Raw genomic sequence first — 22,071 nt, forward strand, 5'->3', positions numbered from 1 at the left:
TAGAGATACGAGGGACAAATAGTATTCTTCGTAAACTATCACTTCCTCAGCTAAGCTATACATATGGAAAAGCTACTGTTATGATTGCTTTTTACGGACAGCGGTGGATAACAATCACACATACATATTTCTCAGTGGGAACGATAAATACCTCATACTGTAGAACGTGACACTAAATGAAAACATAAATGACACGAACACAATTCTATTTAATGTTTCATTCGGGGTCTGTCAAATACCATGTTCCTAGAACATGCATCTATGTGATTAAAATGACATCTCGTGTCAGGTGGTTTGTAAAACTTAACCATCTTTTAATCCACATACTAACCTTATCGCGGTAATTAGTGTTCCTGCTAATTACCTTGGTCAGTGACCTTTTAAGAGTATATATCATCTATATTATGGAGTTTCACAATTTCAGTCATGAACTCGAAATGATCCATAAATTCAATAATACTCAAGGCAACAAAATGATATATAAATAAACATTCAATTCATGAACAAAGCTTTATGATAATTTATCGTATTATTGACTTCTAGATTATTACAAACTAACAAGTAGGCCTTAGTAGCTTACCACTTCATGACCCTAGATATGTTTTGTTGTGTAGATTTAGGGTAGGCCTCATGGTTGGTATCCGGATGTGATATTTTTGTTGTACTATTTTATGTCCAGACTGTGTACTCTGATTATATATTAGAAACTTGTTTTGTATTGCTTGTTGTTTGGATTAAATTGTTAATTGCCTTGTAAGCATACACGGCGTTGTATGCTTACGGCGGGGGACTGTTGTGACCCGTGGCCGCAGGGTGTGACAGATATCATGTTAAATTATTCGGATCATCTGTTTGAACTTTGATATTGAAGATAAAGATGTTGCGGTATGATTAGATCATGAAGCAATGGAACATTTGAGCCCTCCTCATTTTCATTATTTAATTTTTTGTAGTTATTATATAAAAAAAATTAAAAGGATTGCAATTTAGAGACACCAATATTTCATAGCCTATTGGATATATAATTGTAATTATATATGCTTTGAGCAGGTCGTTTAATATATGTTTACAATAATCAAAATACAACTTAGCTCACCTTCAAATGAGAATTTTTTTTAGAAACAATAAATAAAAAAATAGATTTTACCGAACCAACTTAATTACTTTGTTTTTTTTACAAAAATCATAAGAACCGAGATGCCATTTCCGTCTCCCTTTTTTCGGGACCGGAATGGCAATTCGGTCGAGTCGTTTTCACATATTTCGAGAAAAAAATACGTTGAAAAATTGTGAAAATATCTCGAACCGAATTTTCATTTCGGTCCAAAAAAAAAAATTCGGACCGAAATGACATTTCAGTTCCTATGAATTTTGTAAAAAAAAACAGTAATCAATGTTGATTTTATAAAAAAAAAAATTAATTATGGTTTATAAAAAAAATTCTTCAAATGAGGTGGGTCAACATTTTGTTATCCAGCTAGGTGTATAAGAATTAGTGTAGTTTGGTATACATGGAATACACTTGGAAACTATTTTAGCATTAAGCTGACACCAAATGGTAGCAGTAGCACAAAGATAACAATATTATTTTTCTTTTTGGTCTTTCTTTTTGAGTCGACGTGTTGCTACAAAATTAATTTTCTGTTAGACGGGGCATGTGGTAAATCTCATGTTATTCCTTTCAAGAAATTGTTGTTTGGATCCAACCGTTGATCTTTGTTGAAATACGTGCATGAAAAATTATTCGTTGGGATTCGTGCATTGAAAAATTTGAAGGGTTGGGATTTTAAAAATTGATGGAATTTCGCATATATCCCACAAAAACCTCAAAATTACGTATTCTCCTTCTAAAATTCATAATATCATATTTATCTATCTCAATTTCAAAAACTCACAAATTTACTCAATTTGATGACTTTTCAACACAAAAAAACTCCTTTTAATTTTATAAAGGACCATTTGTTCATTTATTAAAATAAATAGTTTGTTTAAAAAAATATTTAGTCTTCTAATTAAATTAGTTGACTCTGAGAGCAAATGAATTAATTTTTTACTTGTAAATATGACTTTTTTACAATTCGGAGGTAAATACGTAATTTTGAGGTTATTGAGGGATAATTTGAAATTCCTCTTTTTAATTTTACTGTAGTTTTTTTCTTTCTTTTTTTAATCCAGTAGTTACATTCCACGAAGTTGGGGGTGGGGAACACCAACAGTAAAATCTTCTGTAGATGTTCGAACAGCAAACATCCTCGCCGCCCAATTGAAATGATATGACAGATTGACAGGGCTGGTAAACCCACAGAAGCTTACCTGGCATGTAACTACTGGATTGACTTTTGATTGACATCTGGTCCCCACTAGGTGGGATCCCTCCACGTGTTTTGCACAGCTTGTGTAAGTGGTGAGCACTGTTTGTCTTGCTTTACCGCAGAAGCACCAACTGGCCCACCAAATTTTCTGGAAAGAACCGGTCTATAATTATATTTTATGGAGATTCATCTATAAAAAAAAAAATGAGAGAAACCTTTTAATAAGTAATTAGATTCATGATATGTTTTTTTTTAACCACTGTATTTAATTAGATTCATATTATGTTATGTTGTGTTAATGCTAATATTTTTTAACCATATTTTTTTAGATACTATTTTTAAAAAAATGTGTAAAGTTCATTATTATTTGTGAAGAATGTATATAAAAATCCATGTCCCCAATTGTGAATCTAAAATTGAATTGTTGAGTCATATACTCTTATTCTTGTCATGAAACAGTCACAGAAGTTATGTGCCATCCTAAGAGTTTGTTTAAAAACTTTACAATCTGATAGGACACTTGGTATGTTGATTTCATACGCTGATATTATTAGTGACTTCGAGAGTCACATTTTTGGCTTGATCCAGTACCAGTACAATTTAGTTAACAAGGCATCATTTTAAAATTGAAAAAAAAAATTATTCTTCCATTTTATTAAAATAGTCTAATCTTTTTACCTAAAAAAATATACACAAATGTAGAAATTGCGAATTTATTTATTTAGTTTACAAAATAATTATGTGATATTTTAGAACATCTACATCGGTTTTCATTTTTAATTTAAAAGTACACATTGTTATTTTTATTTTATCTCTTAGCGGTGTGGCATACTTTTAAATTTAGAAAGATTTCATTTAATAAAAGCGCTTTGAAATGCTCACGTTGGTAAAAGTGTCCAATATCAATATCATTTGTTAGTGTGTTTTCATTGTCATTATCTTCATTTGACTGAAAATTATTGACATTCTCTTAGTATGAAAATACTACCGCAAATCACTGTCATAGTCACCACTTCCTTTGCTTTTTAGCTACATTGCGATGCCACTGCACTCTACTTCTAATCACCTCTTATATCATTATCTGAGACGATTGCGTGTTCTGCTTCCTTTTAAACAAGAGGCGAAATAAGTCAAAGAGAGAGAATAAAAAGAAAGACATTATTTGCGTGACACGCTAAAAGTAATTAAAACTTTTTTCATGAATACAACAATTGTGAAATTCAAACTAAGTTAGTTACTAACTTAAATTTGTCAGCTGTAATAATTATAACTTTATTTTGGAAATATAAATGTTGTTAAAATCACAATTTTATTCTCAATAAATATTATTTATTTCAACATAAATCTTTTATAAACCTTAACCAGAAAGTGAGGATCTAATAATATTTTGTTGACAGTAAATTATTTTCTCTCAGAGACAAAAAATTTGGACATTCAAATATTTTAAATTTTTGTATGACTAATACATGGTGTTGTTCAACAAGTCCAGTTTAAATTTTCTAAGAGCTTCTTAGTGCTCTAAGAAGTCTTAAGTTTACTTAATCAGTGCTCCTTTATCAAACTTAATATCACATTCATATTGTGTGTTTTTTTTAAAATAGAATTAAAAAATGATTTTAATGAAACAAGCACAGAAGAGTAACAGGATTGGTGGAGCCATGTCATAAAAAAAAGGGTGAAGTTTATTTAGTATTATTTCACAGAAAATGACTTGGATCAGTAGAATTATTTTTAAACAAATTCAACTCATCTGTGCTTGTTCCGTTAAAATCATTAAAATTAATTATATATAAAATTCATCTCCTTAATTTTTTAAGTTATGATCTAAGTATTTGTCAAACTAAAATTTTCTTAAAAAGTTATTTTTTCAACTTTATTGTCTAACTGGTGCCTAATAGTATTAGTAGCTAACATAAATATTGGGTAAGGCTATTATCTGCGGTATACATAGACCAATTTCTTGTAACAAAAATAATGGGGAAAGCGTTGACCCTTTTATCTCTGTGCCTCGGCGTTTCTGAAATAGATAAGCCGATAAGGCTAAATAGTTGAAAAAGTTCTCTTTTTTTTTTTCTTTTTTAAATTGACAAATATACCTTCACGATCTGCTCTTCTGTTGCTATTTTATTCTTAGACAGGGACCTCAGTGTAGTAGGGACACCTAACTTGAGCAATTAATGTTGATAGCATTGATAATTTAATTAGCATACCCGTTAATTACATGCTTTGCTATGGATTAAGGTATCCTTGTTTCTTCTTTTACAGGTACGATGTACAAAGGCCTTGGTTTGGATAATTTAGCAAATCCACTATACTGTGAAGTGGTCACAGGCTCACAGCAAAAATGTCCAAGGACTGCATTGTCTTAAGTTCGCATGTCACAGAAAACATGTGTGCTATCCATGTGGCGGGTCATTTACGTGAATTTGAGACTCGATCTGTGCAGATTCGCACCGTTGCTCGCCTCAAATAATCTTTAGATGGACATGTCTGGTGCTGCGCAGCGGAGCAGTGCTCTGACTGTCTGTGCAATTGACTTATGCATGCACCTCCACCTGCACTGCATATAAGCTTGTGCTCTGTCCCTCTGTTGTCTCAAAATTTTCTTAAATTTTTAATCGAGTAGAATTTATGAATTAAGAGGGTTCACTGTTCAGATATTTTTATGTTTTAAATATTATTAAAAAATATTATCAAAATTAAATCGTTAGATGTGACGATCTGTATTATGTTCTCTTTTGTCTGAAAATTCAGGACTATCTTTCAACTTTGAGCCTTATAAGATCTGTCATGCATCTAATATTAGATTTTATTTTAATATTTAAATTTTACATTTTATGTTATTAAAGTTTTACAAATGAAAACATAACATGGCCATAAAAAAAACACAATGACACAAAACATTTGAACTTCCTTTCTACAAATTGATCTAGCAGTGTAGGTAATATTTTTGTAAAAAAAATGTTGTATTGATAGTTTCTTAAAAACTATTAGTTGGATATTGATCTCATTTTTTTTTGCAAAAAAACCAATATAAGTTTTTCCTCTTATATATTTTTACTATGAAATTTCAAATTTAATAGTTGCTTTTCTTGTTGAAATTAAGTATTATAAGACATACATTCGGAACTCTTGAAACTGATAAAATATTTTATTCAATGCATAAATCTGTATGATTTTTTTTTTTTTTTTTTATATAGAAACACACCCAATAATTCTAAAAAAAGAAAAAAAAAAACAGCCAAGCGGAAGCCAGTAATATACATATACTAATATTATGAAAAGGCATGTGCCTCCCTCTGAGATGACATTATGAGAAGATTACTTGAGAGAATGGAATGGAATATGTTTTAATTAGTTGCAGAGCTGATACGAAATTGAATAAGATTGGATACAGCGTACATGCTTGCGACTGTAGCGTGCGTATCTTCTAGAATATTCCACTGCATCTACGACCATTTTTAATTTCACTTTCCAGGGGATCGATCCTTTTCTAGCATTCGTTTGAAAAAGCACAAGTTTCCCTGTTTGATTTGAAAGGGAAATTGCAAATTTAATTTGATAGGGATATCATATCATATCATATGGCTAGTACAAATAAATTTGATCGGGAAATCAAATCATATGGTTAGACGCAAGTGTCATTCTCTTGTTTATTAATTTCTCGAGTAGAATTAGGATGTTATTAAGTTCACCAAGGGAGAGTAGAATTATCGTGTTCTTAAGTTCATCAAGTTCTTTGGTGACTTCAAGTCTAAAATCTATCGAGTCGGTTTTAAATGACGAATTCAAACCATTGAAATCTGCTTACCTTGCGAGTAGTGTGTCTACATGTGAAAATTTTAAACATTTGAATTAATTTAGTATAAAGTCAAGCAGTCAAAATTAGAAGGTTAATAAATTAATTTTAATGCATTTATTTTTTAAACCTTTTTTTTACCACTTGACTCTATGCAAAATTAATTTGTAAGCATCACTTGTAAGATAGGCAGATTTCAACAGTTCAGATTCGTCGTTTGAAGACGATTAGATGAATTTTAGACTTGAGTTTACCAAGAGACTTGGTAAACTTAAGAACGTTCTACTCTAATTTCTCACCTTAAAAAAGTAATTCATTTCTCACCTTACAATAATTATTTTTCGGCTTGGTATTGACATAACTTCTTATGAATAACACACTAACTCCGACTGTGGATATATGTTGGATCATTAATTTAACGTTGGACTAATATGTAAAATAATTATATATTATACACTGTTAATTTTATGCTTGATTAAAAGTTATTATATGCATTTTATTATTTATTGAGCATTAATGTGTCATATAGGGTGTGGATCTTTAATGTGTAAAATTTAAGAGGTAATATTCAATTTGATGAGTTGAATTGAATAGTTACCACACTATACAGTCAAGGGTGTCTTGGGCTGTATATTATGATTTGGTCCTCATAATACAAGATTATTCTGAATTCATTTCTAACATAGCAAATGGAACTCTCTAAAGGACCTTGCTATTATGGAAGAATGGAATCAGTGATACTTTCACGCTCAGGAGAGACTTTGGTTCGGGTATGCTTTCGCTATTCAGTTTTGTATTCAACAATAATGGTCATGCGTTGACTGGTGATGATTTTCATCGGTCCCAACAATATATATATATCCTATTTCTTGATTTTTTTTTTTTTTTTACAAAGTGATGATGTATTTTTTTTGTTTTGTTGGTGTGACAAGATACAAAGTGATAGTGTTAAAAAGGCAATTTATTTCTTGAATGATTTGAAAAGTGTAATAATAGATTTTCATACAATACTTGTATCGTTTGTTGAAGTGTTAAGAACCTTTAATTTTGAATTATTAAAATTTCAAGTCACCTGATATATAATAAAACAAACAACAATAACACATCATGTAGATAATGCATGCCTACAGTGTGTTCCAACCACAATCACAAAATGTACTTCATTACTAATTATATAGGAAGATTATATGGTAGGTTACTCAACTTCATTTTTTTATTTTTGAGTTTTGACATACAATTATGATTTATTTATTAGACAAATCATTATTATTTTTAATTGATCATTATTTTCATTTATATTGAAATAAAATACATATTAGGAACCAATTTATGATATATATATATAGTAAGGCTATGCTACTTCGCGAATTAAACGAGCTGTTTTAATTCGCGCTCATATCTCTAAGTTCGAAGTCCAAATAACCGATCCAAACCATTAGATGTTTAATCTATATTAAAATGTGCTTGGAGACCAAATTTTACATTTTTTTTGAAATTTTTTTACTATTTATTAAGATGGTTTGAAAATCATTGTTTTCTAATGGTGCATAATTTTAACAAAAACAACAATTTTCAAACCATCTTAATAAAGAGTAAGAAAATTCCAAAAAATCTAAAATTTGGTCTCCAAGCACATTTTAATATAGATTAAACATCTAATGGTTTGGATCGGCTATTTGGACTTCGAAACTAGAGATATGAGCGTGAATTAAAACAACCCGTTTAATTCGCGAAATAGCGTAGCCTTACTATATATATATATATATATATATATATATATGTATGGGTTTAGCCATTTAGGAAGCATGATATATGGGTTAGAATAAAGACCATTATTCTTAGGGTGCATTCGGATGGAGCAAGAATAGCACTAACCGGAGAATAACACTATTCTTTTGAGCTATTTGATGTTTGGATGGAGCAAAAATAGCACTAACCCACTATTCTTTGTTTGTCTTATATGGGTTAGCTCACTATTCTACTAACCCAATGAAATGTTGAGTTATTTACTATTCTCAAACTTGAAATTAGCTCTATTACTTGTTTCATCCAAACGTACCCCATTGATGATTTCCTAGTATGGCCAACTAACAACCTTTCTATATCTGAGAAAGAAGGTTCAGCCCACATAATTGAGAAAGTTGTCTCAATTGAATGTGTGATAATTTGGTATTTAGGAGAAAAATAAATATGTGACTATTTGGCCCACTATAGTTGTTGTTCTGTGTAATCTTCTATTTATGTTGTTTATTTAATTTGTAAAATATATAATTATTGAATTTATGATTTTTTTTATGAGTGAGTTTGCATATTCAATAACATTATAATTGCAAGATTAAGTTTGAAAAATTAAAGAAATCAATAACACTTTTCGAAGATTAAGATTATAAATTGTAATATCAATTATAGAAGTAAAGCAAATTTGAGATTGTTGATTTCTAAAACTATCTGTTTGGTATAGAAGCAAACCGTTTAGTATAAAATGCACTGAATGGTTACCGGATGGATAGAGAAGCGTTTCATTAAGGAATAATTATTTTGCTTGACAACCGTTCAGAACAGAAGGTTATGCTCCAAACAGGGATTTCCCATATTGTCTATGTTCCGAACGGATGCTAACTGTACTATACGCTATTTAAGTTACACACAATTGGAATGAAATATACTATTTGTTATGTACGAAAATAAACATACCGAACGATTAGTATATATAATTGAAAAAAGCGAAATCCTAATTTTTCAATTATATTTGAACTCTCTGTTCGAACAGAAGATCACCGTACTGAACGGATCTATTCAAATATCTAGATCTGGAGCTCCCTCTATAAATAGAGTTAATACTCTAACTTCAGATTTAAGTAAACTGCCTCTAAATTTCACAAAGAACTTATTGGACTTTAAAAATAAAAACACAAAATATAAAATTGGATGAGATATAAAAAAAACATCAAATGTTAGAACTCTCTTCTTATATACATATATCTATATAGATACAATAGATGAATATATTCTTAGTGGTATGTGTATATTGCAAGTTGTGATGATTCCAACATTTGGATTGCAATTTACGGAGCATTTTTGCAAATGGGCTTGTGGGATTAGTGATACAATAAGAACACTGAAAATTTGTATTATTAATAAAATAAAGCGACACAAAGGGCATCTCTCACAAAAGCATTGACTCAATTTTATGCAGATTTAAAAAAAAAATACTAGGAGATTTTAAAAAAATACTAGGACCTCCAAGTGAATATGCAGTTCCATTCTTGAGGGGCCGCATATTGGTTTGGAGGTCATTCAAAAATCTAAATATATTTAATATTATAGTGCATTTTTGAGTTTTTGAGAGACCTCCAAACCAATTTGCGCCACCCAAGAATGAGAACGCAAATTGACTTAGTGGTCCTGGTATTTTTCAATATTCTTTCAAAATATGGTTTTTTGGTTTTGTTTTGAATATGGTATAAATAAAAAATTCGGCCAAAGAAAATCGACATTGCCCTGAAAAATTCGACTGTAGGATCTGATCAATATACTTCGTTTCTCCACATATTTTATTTCCTATAAATTCAATCAAAAAAATTTTGAAAAGAAAAGAAAAACATATCTAAGCCGTATATAATTCTCAATGATAATTTGTGTATAAATTCTATTACAGTATATTTATTATTATCTTTAATAATATTGTCTAAATTAAAAAGTTTAAATTATATACGAGTTTGTTTATTTTTTATAGAGGCGTAAACAATTATAATGGATAATATATGTTTTGTTTGCATACCAATTCCCAATCCAAATAATTACTCGTAGATGTTTCTTGCACGACTTATCCGTAAAAAATATTTTGCTTCAAATATATATTCCTCATTCAAAAGCGAAACTGGTAAACAATTCTTGTTGTTGAAGCTTCTATTTATGCATCTCAAATTTTAGGTTTTTTTCTTTATCTTTTTATTTTTATTTTTATTTTTTATTTTTGGGTGGAAGTATGTCATATTTTAAACACTTGTTATCTATTATGAATTTACAACATAGTATATATACATGTTTGCTGTCATTTTTTAAGTTAAGAATATTTTATTATTCATGTGCGAAATTTGTGGAGGCAAAAACAGTAAAGTATAATAACAAATCGCGTACATTTCATGCTCCAATCAAGCAACGAGTCTGCATTCTCTATATTATACGCACCGTTTCAACTTAAGCTTCAGACCGTCCGATCAAAATCCAAGCTAATTCAATCCATATTTGTAAAGCCCGATATCCCTTTAAGATTCGTACTTATATAAAACGAACATATCGGATCTAAAGTGGAGCAATGCGTTAAATGCAGATGATATAAATAAATTCCGAAGCAACCGCAACTACCATATAGTAACTGCAGGAATTCGCATCCTCTGTGATATCTCATATTTTGCGTGACTTTTTGGAAAATCTCAACTGTTACAATATATTCTGCGCGAATCTCAAAGCTCACCCCCGAATAGGCACCGGACACGTCGGTCACGCAAAATATGAGATATCTCCGAGGATACGCAATAGTAACTGCAGTGGCTAGTGGACGTGGAGCAGCAACCGATGCCACCTGAGCGGGTGAGCGTACACGTGGCACAGCCGTTTGCTGTTTTGTTATACGGCGTGGCAAAACCTGGGGTTGCCACAACATCCATGTCGTCAGGACTCGGGGGCCGTTTTGTAATGCCTTGCTTGCTCATTTCTGACTGTTCTGCCCCTTGTTGGGTTCTACCTTTGATACATGTCCCCCAACATAGCACTTTCAGTTGTCTATGCCACTTGCAATTGTGTGATTTAACTCAGCAGAGGAAAAATAAGGTTTTGGTTTAGTATGATATATTGTAGTCTGAATCTAGTATTTTATAGGACAATATCAAAAAATTTATGGATAATTTTATCGTTGAGTTGTATACATACTTGTAGTTGAGTTCTTTAAATTGTAGATTGAAAATTTTAAAACATCTAAAAAAACTGCATTTATTAATTTATTTAAACTACAGTTATCCATATACATCATTTGAGCACGCTTATATACTTAAACTCAAGTTCAGTAAATTGTAGTTTGAAAATAATAACATGTCTAAAAAACTGTATATATCAATTTATGTAAACAAAAATTGAATTTTTGAAGTGCACTTATTCAGTAGAATAATTAATTAAATTTAAAGATTATATTTTTGTTATCTGAACCTATATTTTTCGAGTCGATAACAACTAATATCTCATTATAGATATTATACATAATATAATATTTTTTATGTATATCGGTAAATGTTGAAGGCATGCAATGGAAAATATCACTTAATTTGAAATTTGGTTTACTATTGACATATACCATGGTCATATTTTTTTTTATCTTTAAGATCGTAAAATAAATAATTAAATGTTATTTTGCTTATTTGAGATTAATAGTGATAAGATCGTAAAATAGGTGATACATCATAGATTGGATTGGAAGATAAAACTAGACGATAATTTGTCGTATATATCATTATCTTTTCTAGCGAATTGGTGTAATGTATATACTGACAAATTATTTATTAGTACAATATATAATAAATATGATACTTTGTCATATTCACAGAGAAATTCTATCATAAATTAATAATAAAAGAGATTTCATTACGCTGTGTCTAATGACACGTGGTAAATATAGTATGATTAGAAACATCGTATAACTACATGATTGTCGTATCAACTGTGTCTTTTAGGACAATAAAAATACCTTATAGCGCTATCTATATTACAAAATTACCACTGACATTATCCTTATAGGCGTTACTTAGAATATATAAAATATAACTTAATGATTTAATAATATCTACGCACTCTAAATATTTTTGTAAGAAAGTCAAATATTATAATTCAATAAATAAAAGAATGTAACATTATATGAAGAACAATTCATTAATTAAAAGTTATAATATTGATAGTGATAATTTGTTATTAATTAGGTAGCTTTCTTAACTTAAATAATTAAAATTGATAAAATTTACTTAAGATGGAATATCTTGTATGACAAATATATAAACTCAAGATGTCAAAATTATTTTATGAAGTATACAAAACAATATATGTTATATTATTATTTAGTCTTTCTAGAAGTGTGAAATTTAGAATAAGTAATACAATCAATCAATTAGACATTTTTGTATGACAATATGTTAATTGAAGATTACTTGTTATTGTAACAATGAATGAGGCATATTATATTATGTTAAGTTAACAAAAAAATAAATTAAAATTTTATTTTATCAAAAAATTTCATATATTTTCCTAAAAAATTTCATATTATATATTTTATCATCCTTGATTTTTCGGGTGCAATTCTTTAAGAACCCGAAGCAACACTGGCATTCGAAAGTGGATCAGTGGCATATTCGTTATTACCGAAAATAAGGAAACCCATTATTGGTATATTTACAACGCTCAGACCGCCTCTCTCTCTCCTCTCCTCTCGCCTACAAATAGCATCTCCCCCCACACTCTGTGGCCTCCTCTCTCGCACTTAAAATCTCTCCTCCTATGTATTTATAACTCCTCTCGCTTTCTCGAGATAGTTTAATCCATCGACATTTTCTCAATATATTGGTTTAGTTTTGTAAGAGGGAGAACAAAACCTTCCCTTGAGATTGTTTAGAGAGCGAATTGAGAAGTTCTTGGTTTTTTTTTAGGGTTTTTGTTGTGGCCCAAATTCTAGGGTTTTTGTTTGAGTGATTGCATTCAATGAAGTTTATCGGAGACCTGACGGCGGTGAGAGGAGGTGAGATGGAGGAGATGGGAATAGAAGAGACCATCGCGCTGGGATCAGCTGTGGCAGGACCAGACGAGAAGAAGGTCGTGTTTGGGGGATCTGATGTAGCGGAAGAGAATTGGGTCATTCCGGGATCCGGTGCGGCGGGTCAGTCGGAGAAGAAGGTTGTGGTCGGGTTCGCTCTGACAAAGAAGAAGGTCAAGAGCTTTCTGCAACCCAAGCTTTTGTCTCTCGCGAGGTAATTAATGGAGATTCTTGAATAATAATAATAAAAATGTGAAATTTCTTTAGTGCCCCTGAAAATGTGATAAATCTCATTTGTGCCCTTGAGTTGCTTATTGACTTTAAAAGTTCATTTTGAATGATCTCCAAAGAGTGTTAGGTAAATTTTATCTTGTGCATGTTTCTGGAAAATGTTTAACATGCCTCAAAAAGAATTCTTGAAATTACTACATTAACAGATGTCGTTTTCGTTTTCCTGTGTTGATCTTATTTTAATATAATTTTTGCTGCCTGAAAAAATTGAAAATAACCCTGAAAATGATGGTTACTTTTATAAATTTTCATTGGCCAAAGCATCACAGTTCACATCTTTTCAACTCATAATAAAAATATTTCCCAAATTTTCTTAAGATTTTTTCTTTTTATACTTTTTGAGAACCATATGCATGTCAGTAATTTCTATAATGTGTACAGTCCCTTCTATATGAGATATTTTCATGAATCGCATGCACAAGTTCTATTTTTTATGATATACTTTTGCATTGCTTTCCAATCTGGTTCAGTCCAATTTTATTTTTTAATTATTAAAAAACCAGCATGCATAAATTCTTTTCACATAAATAAAATATATTTTTCAGGAATGCATGTTTCATTATATTCTTTTTAGGGATGACCTCTATTGTAAAATCATACAAGTAGTTGATTGCTTAACCGCTAAATAACTGTTTCATCTCTCAGTTTTATATTTAAGTTGACCTTGCATGGTTTTGATATAGGCATTTGAAAGTACATTATATAAGTTTTAACTCGCCAACTTGGTTATACTTATCCTATATTATTGGAATTTTGGTTTTCAGTTGGGATATTCCTATGCTTTTACGAAAGATTTAATTTGGTTATGTATATGCATTTTATTATTTAATTACCCAAAATTTAAAATAAATTTTATGTTGTGAACCCCGGGATTGCAACAAATTCTTGGGTTTCTCATGTAGGAGAGAGCTTGTCCATTAGAGGTTTTGAATTAAGCATTCTAACTTCTGATATTGTTTTTTTTATTAGAGTGAGGTAAAAGCCTAACCAGTTTCCATTGAAACTAGCTAACTTCTGTAATCACAGAAAGAATTGAATTTTAGTTATATTAAATTGCTGGCATGGACGCAATTTTGGTAAGTATGATCCTCAGTGGACCAAATCAGTATTGCAATCATTGACCACTCTCTTAAAAAATTATAAGCCTTGCATTTAAATCACAACTTGTGGTCTTAAGTTATGGTTCATTCAAACATTAATTACGCCTGACGACAATTTTTAAGAAACATTTTGGATTTTCTTCACTGTGAAAAAACTTTTTATTATATTAAAGCATGATACAACTGATTTCAGGAAGAAGGGCATTTCATTTGTGCAAATTGACCACAGTCGCCCTCTTTCCGAACAAGGCCCATTTGATGTGATTTTGCACAAGGTACGCAAATTTTAAAAGTTACAGCTTAATTGATCGTTGTCACGATCTTATTTTTGAATTTAACGCTTCTATTTTTCAAATTTAGTTAACTGGTCAAGAGTGGAGACAGAGTCTGGAGGTATCTTTATAAATTTATGCAAATTTTAATTGCTTACTTTTCTTGCTATTTTGGGATCTAAAATTCTCTTTAATGTAGGGATTTCAAGAGGAGCACCCGGAGGTAACCGTCCTTGACCCGCCCTATGCAATTCAAAGCGTGTACAATCGCCAATCAATGCTCCAGGAAGTCGCTGCCCTCAATCTTTCCAATTCCTATGGTAATTTATATGAACTGAGGATCTTTTGAAAAAGTTTACAAATATGTACCAGGGGATGAATTTTACCAAGTGAGAAAGAACAATATTGGCGAATTTTTTGGGAGTATTAGTTATTGTTTTGCTTTATTTTGGTAGGTAAAGTTGGGGTGCCGAAGCAGCTAGTTGTGACGGGTGATCCCTTCTCAATTCCAATGGAGGTCCAGAAAGCTGGTTTATCTTTTCCTATAGGTAACATTTTAGTACCTTCTTTATTTTTTATAAAATTGGATTATATTTTATTTTAACATACATTATTTCTTTTGTAGTGGCAAAACCTCTGGTTATTGATGGTACGGCAAAGTCTCATGAGCTCTCTCTGGCATTTGACCTATCATCTCTCTCCTTGCTGGATCCTCCACTTGTTCTTCAAGAATTTATCAGTCATGGTATAATCCTTTCTTCGAAGAATTGCTTAAAACCGTTAGCAGAGTATTGAAATAATTGTATTGAATTTGTGGGTAATAGGAGGGGTTATGTTCAAGGTATACATAGTGGGGGACACGATAAAGGTGGTACGGCGGAAGTCTTTAACTAATGTGGACGAAAACGACCTTTGCAAGAAAGGCGTAAGTCGGTTTCCTAGGGTTTCCTGTGCTGCTGCATCCGCTGATGAGGCCAACCTTGAACCAGGTGTTGCTGGTTGGTTACCTGTTAACTCTTTTCTTTTTTTCTGTTACCTAAATTCAACTAACAATGCAGTGAATTTTGTTATATTTGAATTAATTTTTATGTTTTGATTTAATGAAAAGAGCTTCCACCTAAGTCACTGCTGGAGAGTCTTGCTAAGGAGCTTCGCCGTAGGCTGGTACGCATATAACAAAGAAACCCTAATTTAATTAAATTTTCATTTGAGCTCTCTCATCGTTCTACATGAATAATGCTTCTTTTGTTTTTTGTTTGATGTAGGGATTGAGATTGTTCAACTTAGACATGATTCGGAAGTATGGTACCAAAGACCAGTTCTATGTCATTGACATCAACTACTTCCCAGGTACCATTCCATGATTCAGAAGCACTGTTACCGTTGGTTACCCCATTCAACTTTGTTTTTATTTAAGCTGTTTACTTTTGGCCTTTGGTAGGTTTTGGGAAAATGCCTGGATATGAGCAAATATTCACTGACTTCCTGCTTAAAGTGGTACCAAACAGGTACAAGATGCACCCACTGTGCGCATAAAGTGGAGCCTTTTTCTGACTGGTATAGTGAGAGAGAGAGAGAGAGAGAGAGGGAGATTGAGTGATAAGTGACCAAGACCGTCTAACTAGTGATGTAAATAGGTTTTGGAGGGGGGGGGGGGGGGGTGTTAATCCTGCAGCCCCATTACCATATTAATCGGGTAGTTATTGAGTCGGGTCCCGGCATCAAATATAAGGGACCCGACCTGTTAACGGTCTTCTTTGTAAAGCTTATCTTCTTTTTAGTTTTACCTTGTTATCTAGAGTTGCCTCATAGTGAGGGGCATTTATTGTGTAAAAAGAAAAAAGAAAATCCATATCCCCTTCTATGTTCTCTCAGTTCTTTAATAGAAAGCTCCCTTCTTTGCACCTAATTGCTCGTTTTATACTTTTGGCCCACTCTCTTGTTAGATTATTTTATATTTTTTTAAATATTTTGCTTGCTACAATCTTGCGTTTACAGGACAATTAGTTATGTTCTGGTATTTTTTTTGGGTATTATTTTCATTGAGATTGTACTATAAGGTGGTCCTGAATCCTGATTCCTATGTTTACTGTTGGTATTGCCAGTTTTTTAAGGGTGCACTGCTAATTGTTATGAGAGGGAGGAAATGGGCCAGATATGCAGATTGGGCTTACCGAGTGAGACCAAATCAACAAATGAAACACTTAAAAGCGGGCCAAACCTTGTCAGTTTTAATGAAGGGCCCAGCCTGAATAGGCCCATTCTAAGTATTTCTGATTTATTATTATTAAAGTGACTTCAAAAATTGTCATGAATCTTTCTAATGCACATTCTAAGTTTAACAAACTGAGGCTGAACTTGACCACTAAGTTTGAACCTGAAACTGGTTATTTGCAAAATGAAAGAAACATGGATCAAACATACATGTTTTTCATGCATATTTCTGTTTTTATTTTTCTTTTCTAAAATCAATAATTAATTGATTTAGAACAGAATATATTATTGTATTCCTAATTTGAGATGTGAATTTATTTCTTTTTAGTGTTTTGGAAATTTTTTGTTGGTATCTAGGTTTATTCAATAATTTCAATTTTCACAATAACTAATTCAGCAGGATCTCTCTCGAACTTATTCATCAAGTATAAAAATCTAATTTGGGCCAGTAAATTGAACAACCATTGAACGAATTGCACTCTGTTGTCTTAAATGTTGTTCTTAGATTTTTCATGTGGTCTTAAACAATCTTCTTCCATCAAATTACACATATCATTATCAACCTACTTAAAAGTTGACAGAAATTCATAAAAAAGTATGATGATATTGGGGCGCCATAAGAGCCCCATTTCCACGTGGCAACCCAGAGTAACGCAACAAATGATGATGTGGTTTTTCATCGTACTTTTGGATGTTAAAAACCATTGGGCTTGGGCCTTGGGCCAATATTTAATACATGTTGAGAAGTAAAGTACCAGAAATGTAAATACCAAAACATTTGGGGGACAAAACGCGAGAGTTCTGTTGTTGTAAATTATAATTATAATTTCTTTATAAATTTGACCGAAATAATTAAATAAATAAGAAAGGTTGGACATTCCAGAATTTTCAAAAAATTGGTAGATATATTGATTGGTGATTGGTCTATTCCACCTGTCTTCAATCTTCATAGATATAATTAATTGACTTTGAAAAGGTCAAGATGTGTTTGGCCTGATTTTGGCCGAGCTCTGATGCAACTCAAGACTATTATGCATAATTGAAAATTGTTATATTTTAATTTACAAGTTAGTTCTACCTTCTTCAATTCCCTGACGAAACAATCTCTCTCTCTCTCCCGGAAATCTTGACAGAGGCTGAGGCTGTCAAGTACTCAAGTAGTCTCTCTCTCTCTCTCTCAGGTTAACGGAGCTTCCTTTCTCTAGGTTTGTTTCCTCGTAACCTCCTTTCTCTATTTATTTACTTTTTGTCAAATATATTGTACTTTTTTTTTTTTCCATGTTGGTAAATATATAAATAATTAAAGAAACAAAAAAAACAGAGCAAATTAAATTTATGGTCCTCTTTGTTTTTTGAGGTAAAATTATGGGACTAATATTTTGATATCTGACGCTTATGCATCTCTGTTCCTGATCTTTTCTCATGGTTCATTGTCTTCTTCTAATTAACATTCATATCATGGCTATGTAACTGTTTGATTGCTTTTAGAGAAACAAATTGTTTGATTGCTTGGCATAAAAACCAAGACATGTTGTTCATTTTATAGCTTTTGAGGAAGTTTAATTTTTGTTTATAAAGCTAAGCTAAAATTTCAATGATCAGTGTGGAAAAGAAGGCATTTTTTATCCTCTATGTTTTCATATCCTGCATGGTTTTGATAGGACATATGATGATATGATAATTTTCAAATTTTAAGTACTTAATATGAGGAGAGATCCACTTATACCCTTTTATGGTGATACCAGATTACACTCTACATTTTCGAAGTTCAAACAGTCGATTCAAACCGTTCAACATTATAGATATATCAAAATGTGCTTGTAGGTCAAATTTTATATTTTTTTGAATTTTTTTACTATTTATTAAGATATGTACAAATTAAAATTCAATTGACTGAAAACAACGATTTTGTAAAATACTTAATAAATAGTAAACAAATTTAAAAAAAAAAATGTAAAATTTGATTTGCAAGCACATTTTAATATATCAATTATGTTGAACGGTTTGGATCAACTGTTTGAACGTTGAAAACTTCAAAAATATAAGGTGTAATTCGATGTCACCAAAAAAGAGTGTAACTGAATCTCTCCTCGCTTTATATATGCTTTTGACATGATTTTATTTTGTTTGTACTAATTAATTATTCCTAATTCTCAGACTGGGGCACATAGTTACAAAATCATTTGCCTGAATAGAGAATAAATTATTTGTCTACAAAGGAAATGTTGAGACATATATCTAGTGGAAACAACAGATACAGAGGCATGATAGCAAAAGATGCTCTTCATATTTCTCTAATACTTGCCTTTACCATTTGGATTCTCTACCACCTCACATACACTTATGATACCAATGCAATTGTCGACGGTTACATGCAAGTTATAGCACGCCAGCAATACAAAATGGTACAAGAAACTAGAGATAATATTGAGAGAAAAATAGTCGATACAATGCATGATGAAGATAGAGATGATTCAGAGGAAGAAGAGAGAGAGAAGAGAATCAAAGAGAATGAAGCTAGAGAGAGAAGCTTTAAAGATGACGACGCATCGAGTGCGGTGCTTCATGATAACCAAATTACGGGAATTAAAGAAGAATTATCAAGCGAAATCGCAACCGAATTTGATATTATTTTGGGTAATGGAACTATCAATCAAACTGATGTACAGAAGAAGAACATTTCACATTTGGGAATAACTTTCTCAGATAAATCAGATAAGAAGATAGAGGATGTAGATAAAAATGAAAATGTATTGTTGGTTAATTTGAAAGAAAATATTCATGGTGAAGATGCAACAGATAAACAGAACAGGGGAGGGGCAGGTGTGTAATATATAAATTAGAGGGGATTGATCCAATAAAATTAATGTAATTTTCTATTTAGTTAATAGTTTTGAAAGATACTTGTCTACTTAATACTTTGAAATACTTCACATTTGAATTGGCAAATTTTAGGAACGAGTAAGAAACGTGTTGCACAAGGCATAAATTATATATTGACCAATCTTTTTATTTCAAGTAGGAATTAATTTCATACCAGTGCAAAAGCCTTAAATTATTCGGCAAGCCTTTATAAATATTAAATATATAAGTTCACATCACCTGATCACCATCCACTTAAATATGATTTTTTGTACTAGAGCGGAGTAATGGGCATCGGATCTACTTTTAAGTTTGATGAGTTCCAAGACCGTCAGATATGTTTTAAGATTCATATACACAAAAATTAAAACGGACGCATACGAATATTAAAACGAAGCGCATAGATCATTAATAAGATCAGACAGTTCTAAAGTCCATCAAAAATCCAACAATAGATCCGATGTCCATCGGACCTACTCATATGCGAAAAATCAAACACTGCAGCCACTCCTTGTGCAAATTAAGATTGAATACAGTGTCTGATTTTGGGCAACATCATCAAAGTGCTGGGACAATAAATAATGACTGTCACTTGAGCCATTTCTTATTTCTTATGTTTCTTCTACTTGTTTTATATTTTTTTTTTGTAAATTATGTTTGTTTTCCTTTTTGAACTTTTAACCTGTAATACTTGACACCTCTAGTGTCCAAAAATTAATGAAATCCGGAGACGTGACCTCTAAATTTCTAATTAAAAAAAATATAGCAGTTATGTTGTACACTAATTCTGTGGAAGTATCGACATTTCAAAATCTTTAGTTCTATTGAAGGGGTGTCAGTGATATTTATATTTTGCAGGGTTATTGCTGAATCATATTTTGAAGATTTCTTTGAGGTACACAGACTAAATTTACATTTTATCATGAGTAGGGTTAAAATGCACCATTAATTTTATGCCTCAATTATATTCTACATCTTTATCTTTGTTATATTTTTTTGGATTATTTTACTAATTCTGCAGAAAAAACAGTAATTCTTTTATCTGCTCATTCTGTTAGTTACAAATTACTTAACTAATTATTTAATTAATAGTTAACTTATTTAATTATATTTTTGAATATTAGTGGCCAATAGCGATTGTTGTTTCCATTAATTATTTAATTAGTTAACTTATTGTCTAGATTTTCTTTAAATATCTCTACTAGATTTTGAACATACGACTCCTCATAAAAAAATTATCTTAGTATTTTTAACATACAACTCATAAAAATATTATCTTAGTTATTAGATTAAATATGATTCTCTAGCTTATTTGTTTTTGTCTAATTTTATTGCATACATCTTTTTAGGTTTCGCTCACTAAACAAATAATCAAAGGTTTAAATAGCGTTTATTGCGTCATAGTGGAATGGTCGGAAAAATGACGCTATTGTTATATTGCACCACTATAACGTGTTATACCACCGATAGTGTCATAACTTTTATGTTTCGAATAGGAGCAGAACTAGAAAATTTTGATAGAGGTGGCTGAAAATTAAAATGTACAATTGTGGTGAGTGAGATTTGAATCCAAGACCTCTCAACTATAAAATAAAACTTTAACCACAAGGCTACAACTAAATATATGTCATTTATTGAGGGTGGCTAGGTTATATAAACAGTTTAAAAAATTCAATTCAATTCAATTTCTATACGTATAATTAAAATTTTAAAATCATAGAGATCGCTTGGCCACCTTTGACTAATTAAGCCTTAGATCCGCCCCTGAGTCCGAAAATACTATAGTAGCACTATAAAGCGCTATTTAATTAGAACCCTGCAAATAATTCACACTTCTATAAGTTTTTGCTTTAAGCCCTCAACCTTTATAAAAAGTTGCAGCTTTACCCTTATAAAATTACTGTTCCGAATTAGTGAAATGTTCGTTTATAAAGCATAGCACAGTCGATGGAGGCAAGAATAAATAGCCAACTCATCACCAATGCTCTTTCTGAGCATAGCATGTTATATTTGTACGGTCTTATTCTTATATATAAGCTTGTTACTCAAGTAAAAGAAGCACAATTTGTGTGCCAGTACACGAATCATTTTTTTTTTTTCTATGTTTATCTCAAAAAAAGTTTCTTCATAAATTAATTCTCTTTCTGTTGAAATTTCACTAATTAATGCTATGCGCCTACACTGCTAATTTTAAGTTAACAAAATAAAATGTAAAATATTTTACGCTCTTTTTTTTTTCATTTAAAATGTCTTTACTTTTCTACCCTTAGATTGTTATATTAAATGAAATTACTTTTCTACCAATCCATACTGACATTGCCATGGCGCATAAACAGAGACATTCCTTTGCTTCAGACTAAAGGCATTTAATTCTTGCTTCACAACAGAAATATGAATTCACACTACACATTTCATTATACCCAAATAT

At 31.1% G+C, this 22,071-nt stretch overlaps 1 protein-coding gene and 1 long non-coding RNA gene across 3 annotated transcripts; both read left to right on the forward strand.

Moving 5' to 3' along the window:
- The first annotated feature begins 12,620 nt into the window (after positions 1-12,620).
- LOC144571933 (inositol-tetrakisphosphate 1-kinase 1-like) lies at positions 12,621-16,474 on the forward strand. Of its 2 annotated transcripts, none has more exons than XM_078321328.1 (10): positions 12,621-13,118; positions 14,489-14,570; positions 14,656-14,688; positions 14,767-14,887; positions 15,023-15,115; positions 15,193-15,312; positions 15,392-15,565; positions 15,676-15,731; positions 15,833-15,917; positions 16,009-16,474. In XM_078321328.1, exons 1-10 carry the CDS (start codon positions 12,853-12,855, stop codon positions 16,101-16,103), a joined length of 1,125 nt encoding a protein of 374 aa, XP_078177454.1. In that variant the 5' UTR covers positions 12,621-12,852; the 3' UTR covers positions 16,104-16,474. The 2 variants fall into 2 exon arrangements, with proteins under 2 accessions (XP_078177454.1, XP_078177458.1); XM_078321332.1 differs by having other exon boundaries at positions 12,624-13,118; positions 15,392-15,556.
- Positions 16,475-17,897: 1,423 nt separating this feature from the next.
- On the forward strand, positions 17,898-19,594 carry LOC144549363 (uncharacterized). Its single transcript, XR_013509655.1, has 2 exons — positions 17,898-17,986; positions 18,939-19,594. It is a non-coding gene; the product is annotated as an uncharacterized LOC144549363 (long non-coding RNA).
- The last annotated feature ends 2,477 nt before the right edge of the window (positions 19,595-22,071 follow it).

This window comes from Carex rostrata, chromosome 2, assembly GCF_964058835.1.
Source record: "Carex rostrata chromosome 2, lpCarRost1.2, whole genome shotgun sequence".
Lineage (NCBI taxonomy): Eukaryota > Viridiplantae > Streptophyta > Magnoliopsida > Poales > Cyperaceae > Carex > Carex rostrata.

Excerpts from the sequence above, each read along its gene's own strand:
- LOC144571933 (XM_078321328.1), top strand. The coding sequence starts at position 12,853 with ATGAAGTTTATCGGAGACCTGACGGCGGTGAGAGGAGGTGAGATGGAG. Across the intron at positions 15,116-15,192 it reads TGGTTTATCTTTTCCTATAG|TGGCAAAACCTCTGGTTATT; the intron begins GTAACATTTTAG and ends TTTCTTTTGTAG. Across the intron at positions 15,566-15,675 it reads CCTTGAACCAGGTGTTGCTG|AGCTTCCACCTAAGTCACTG; the intron begins GTTGGTTACCTG and ends TTTAATGAAAAG.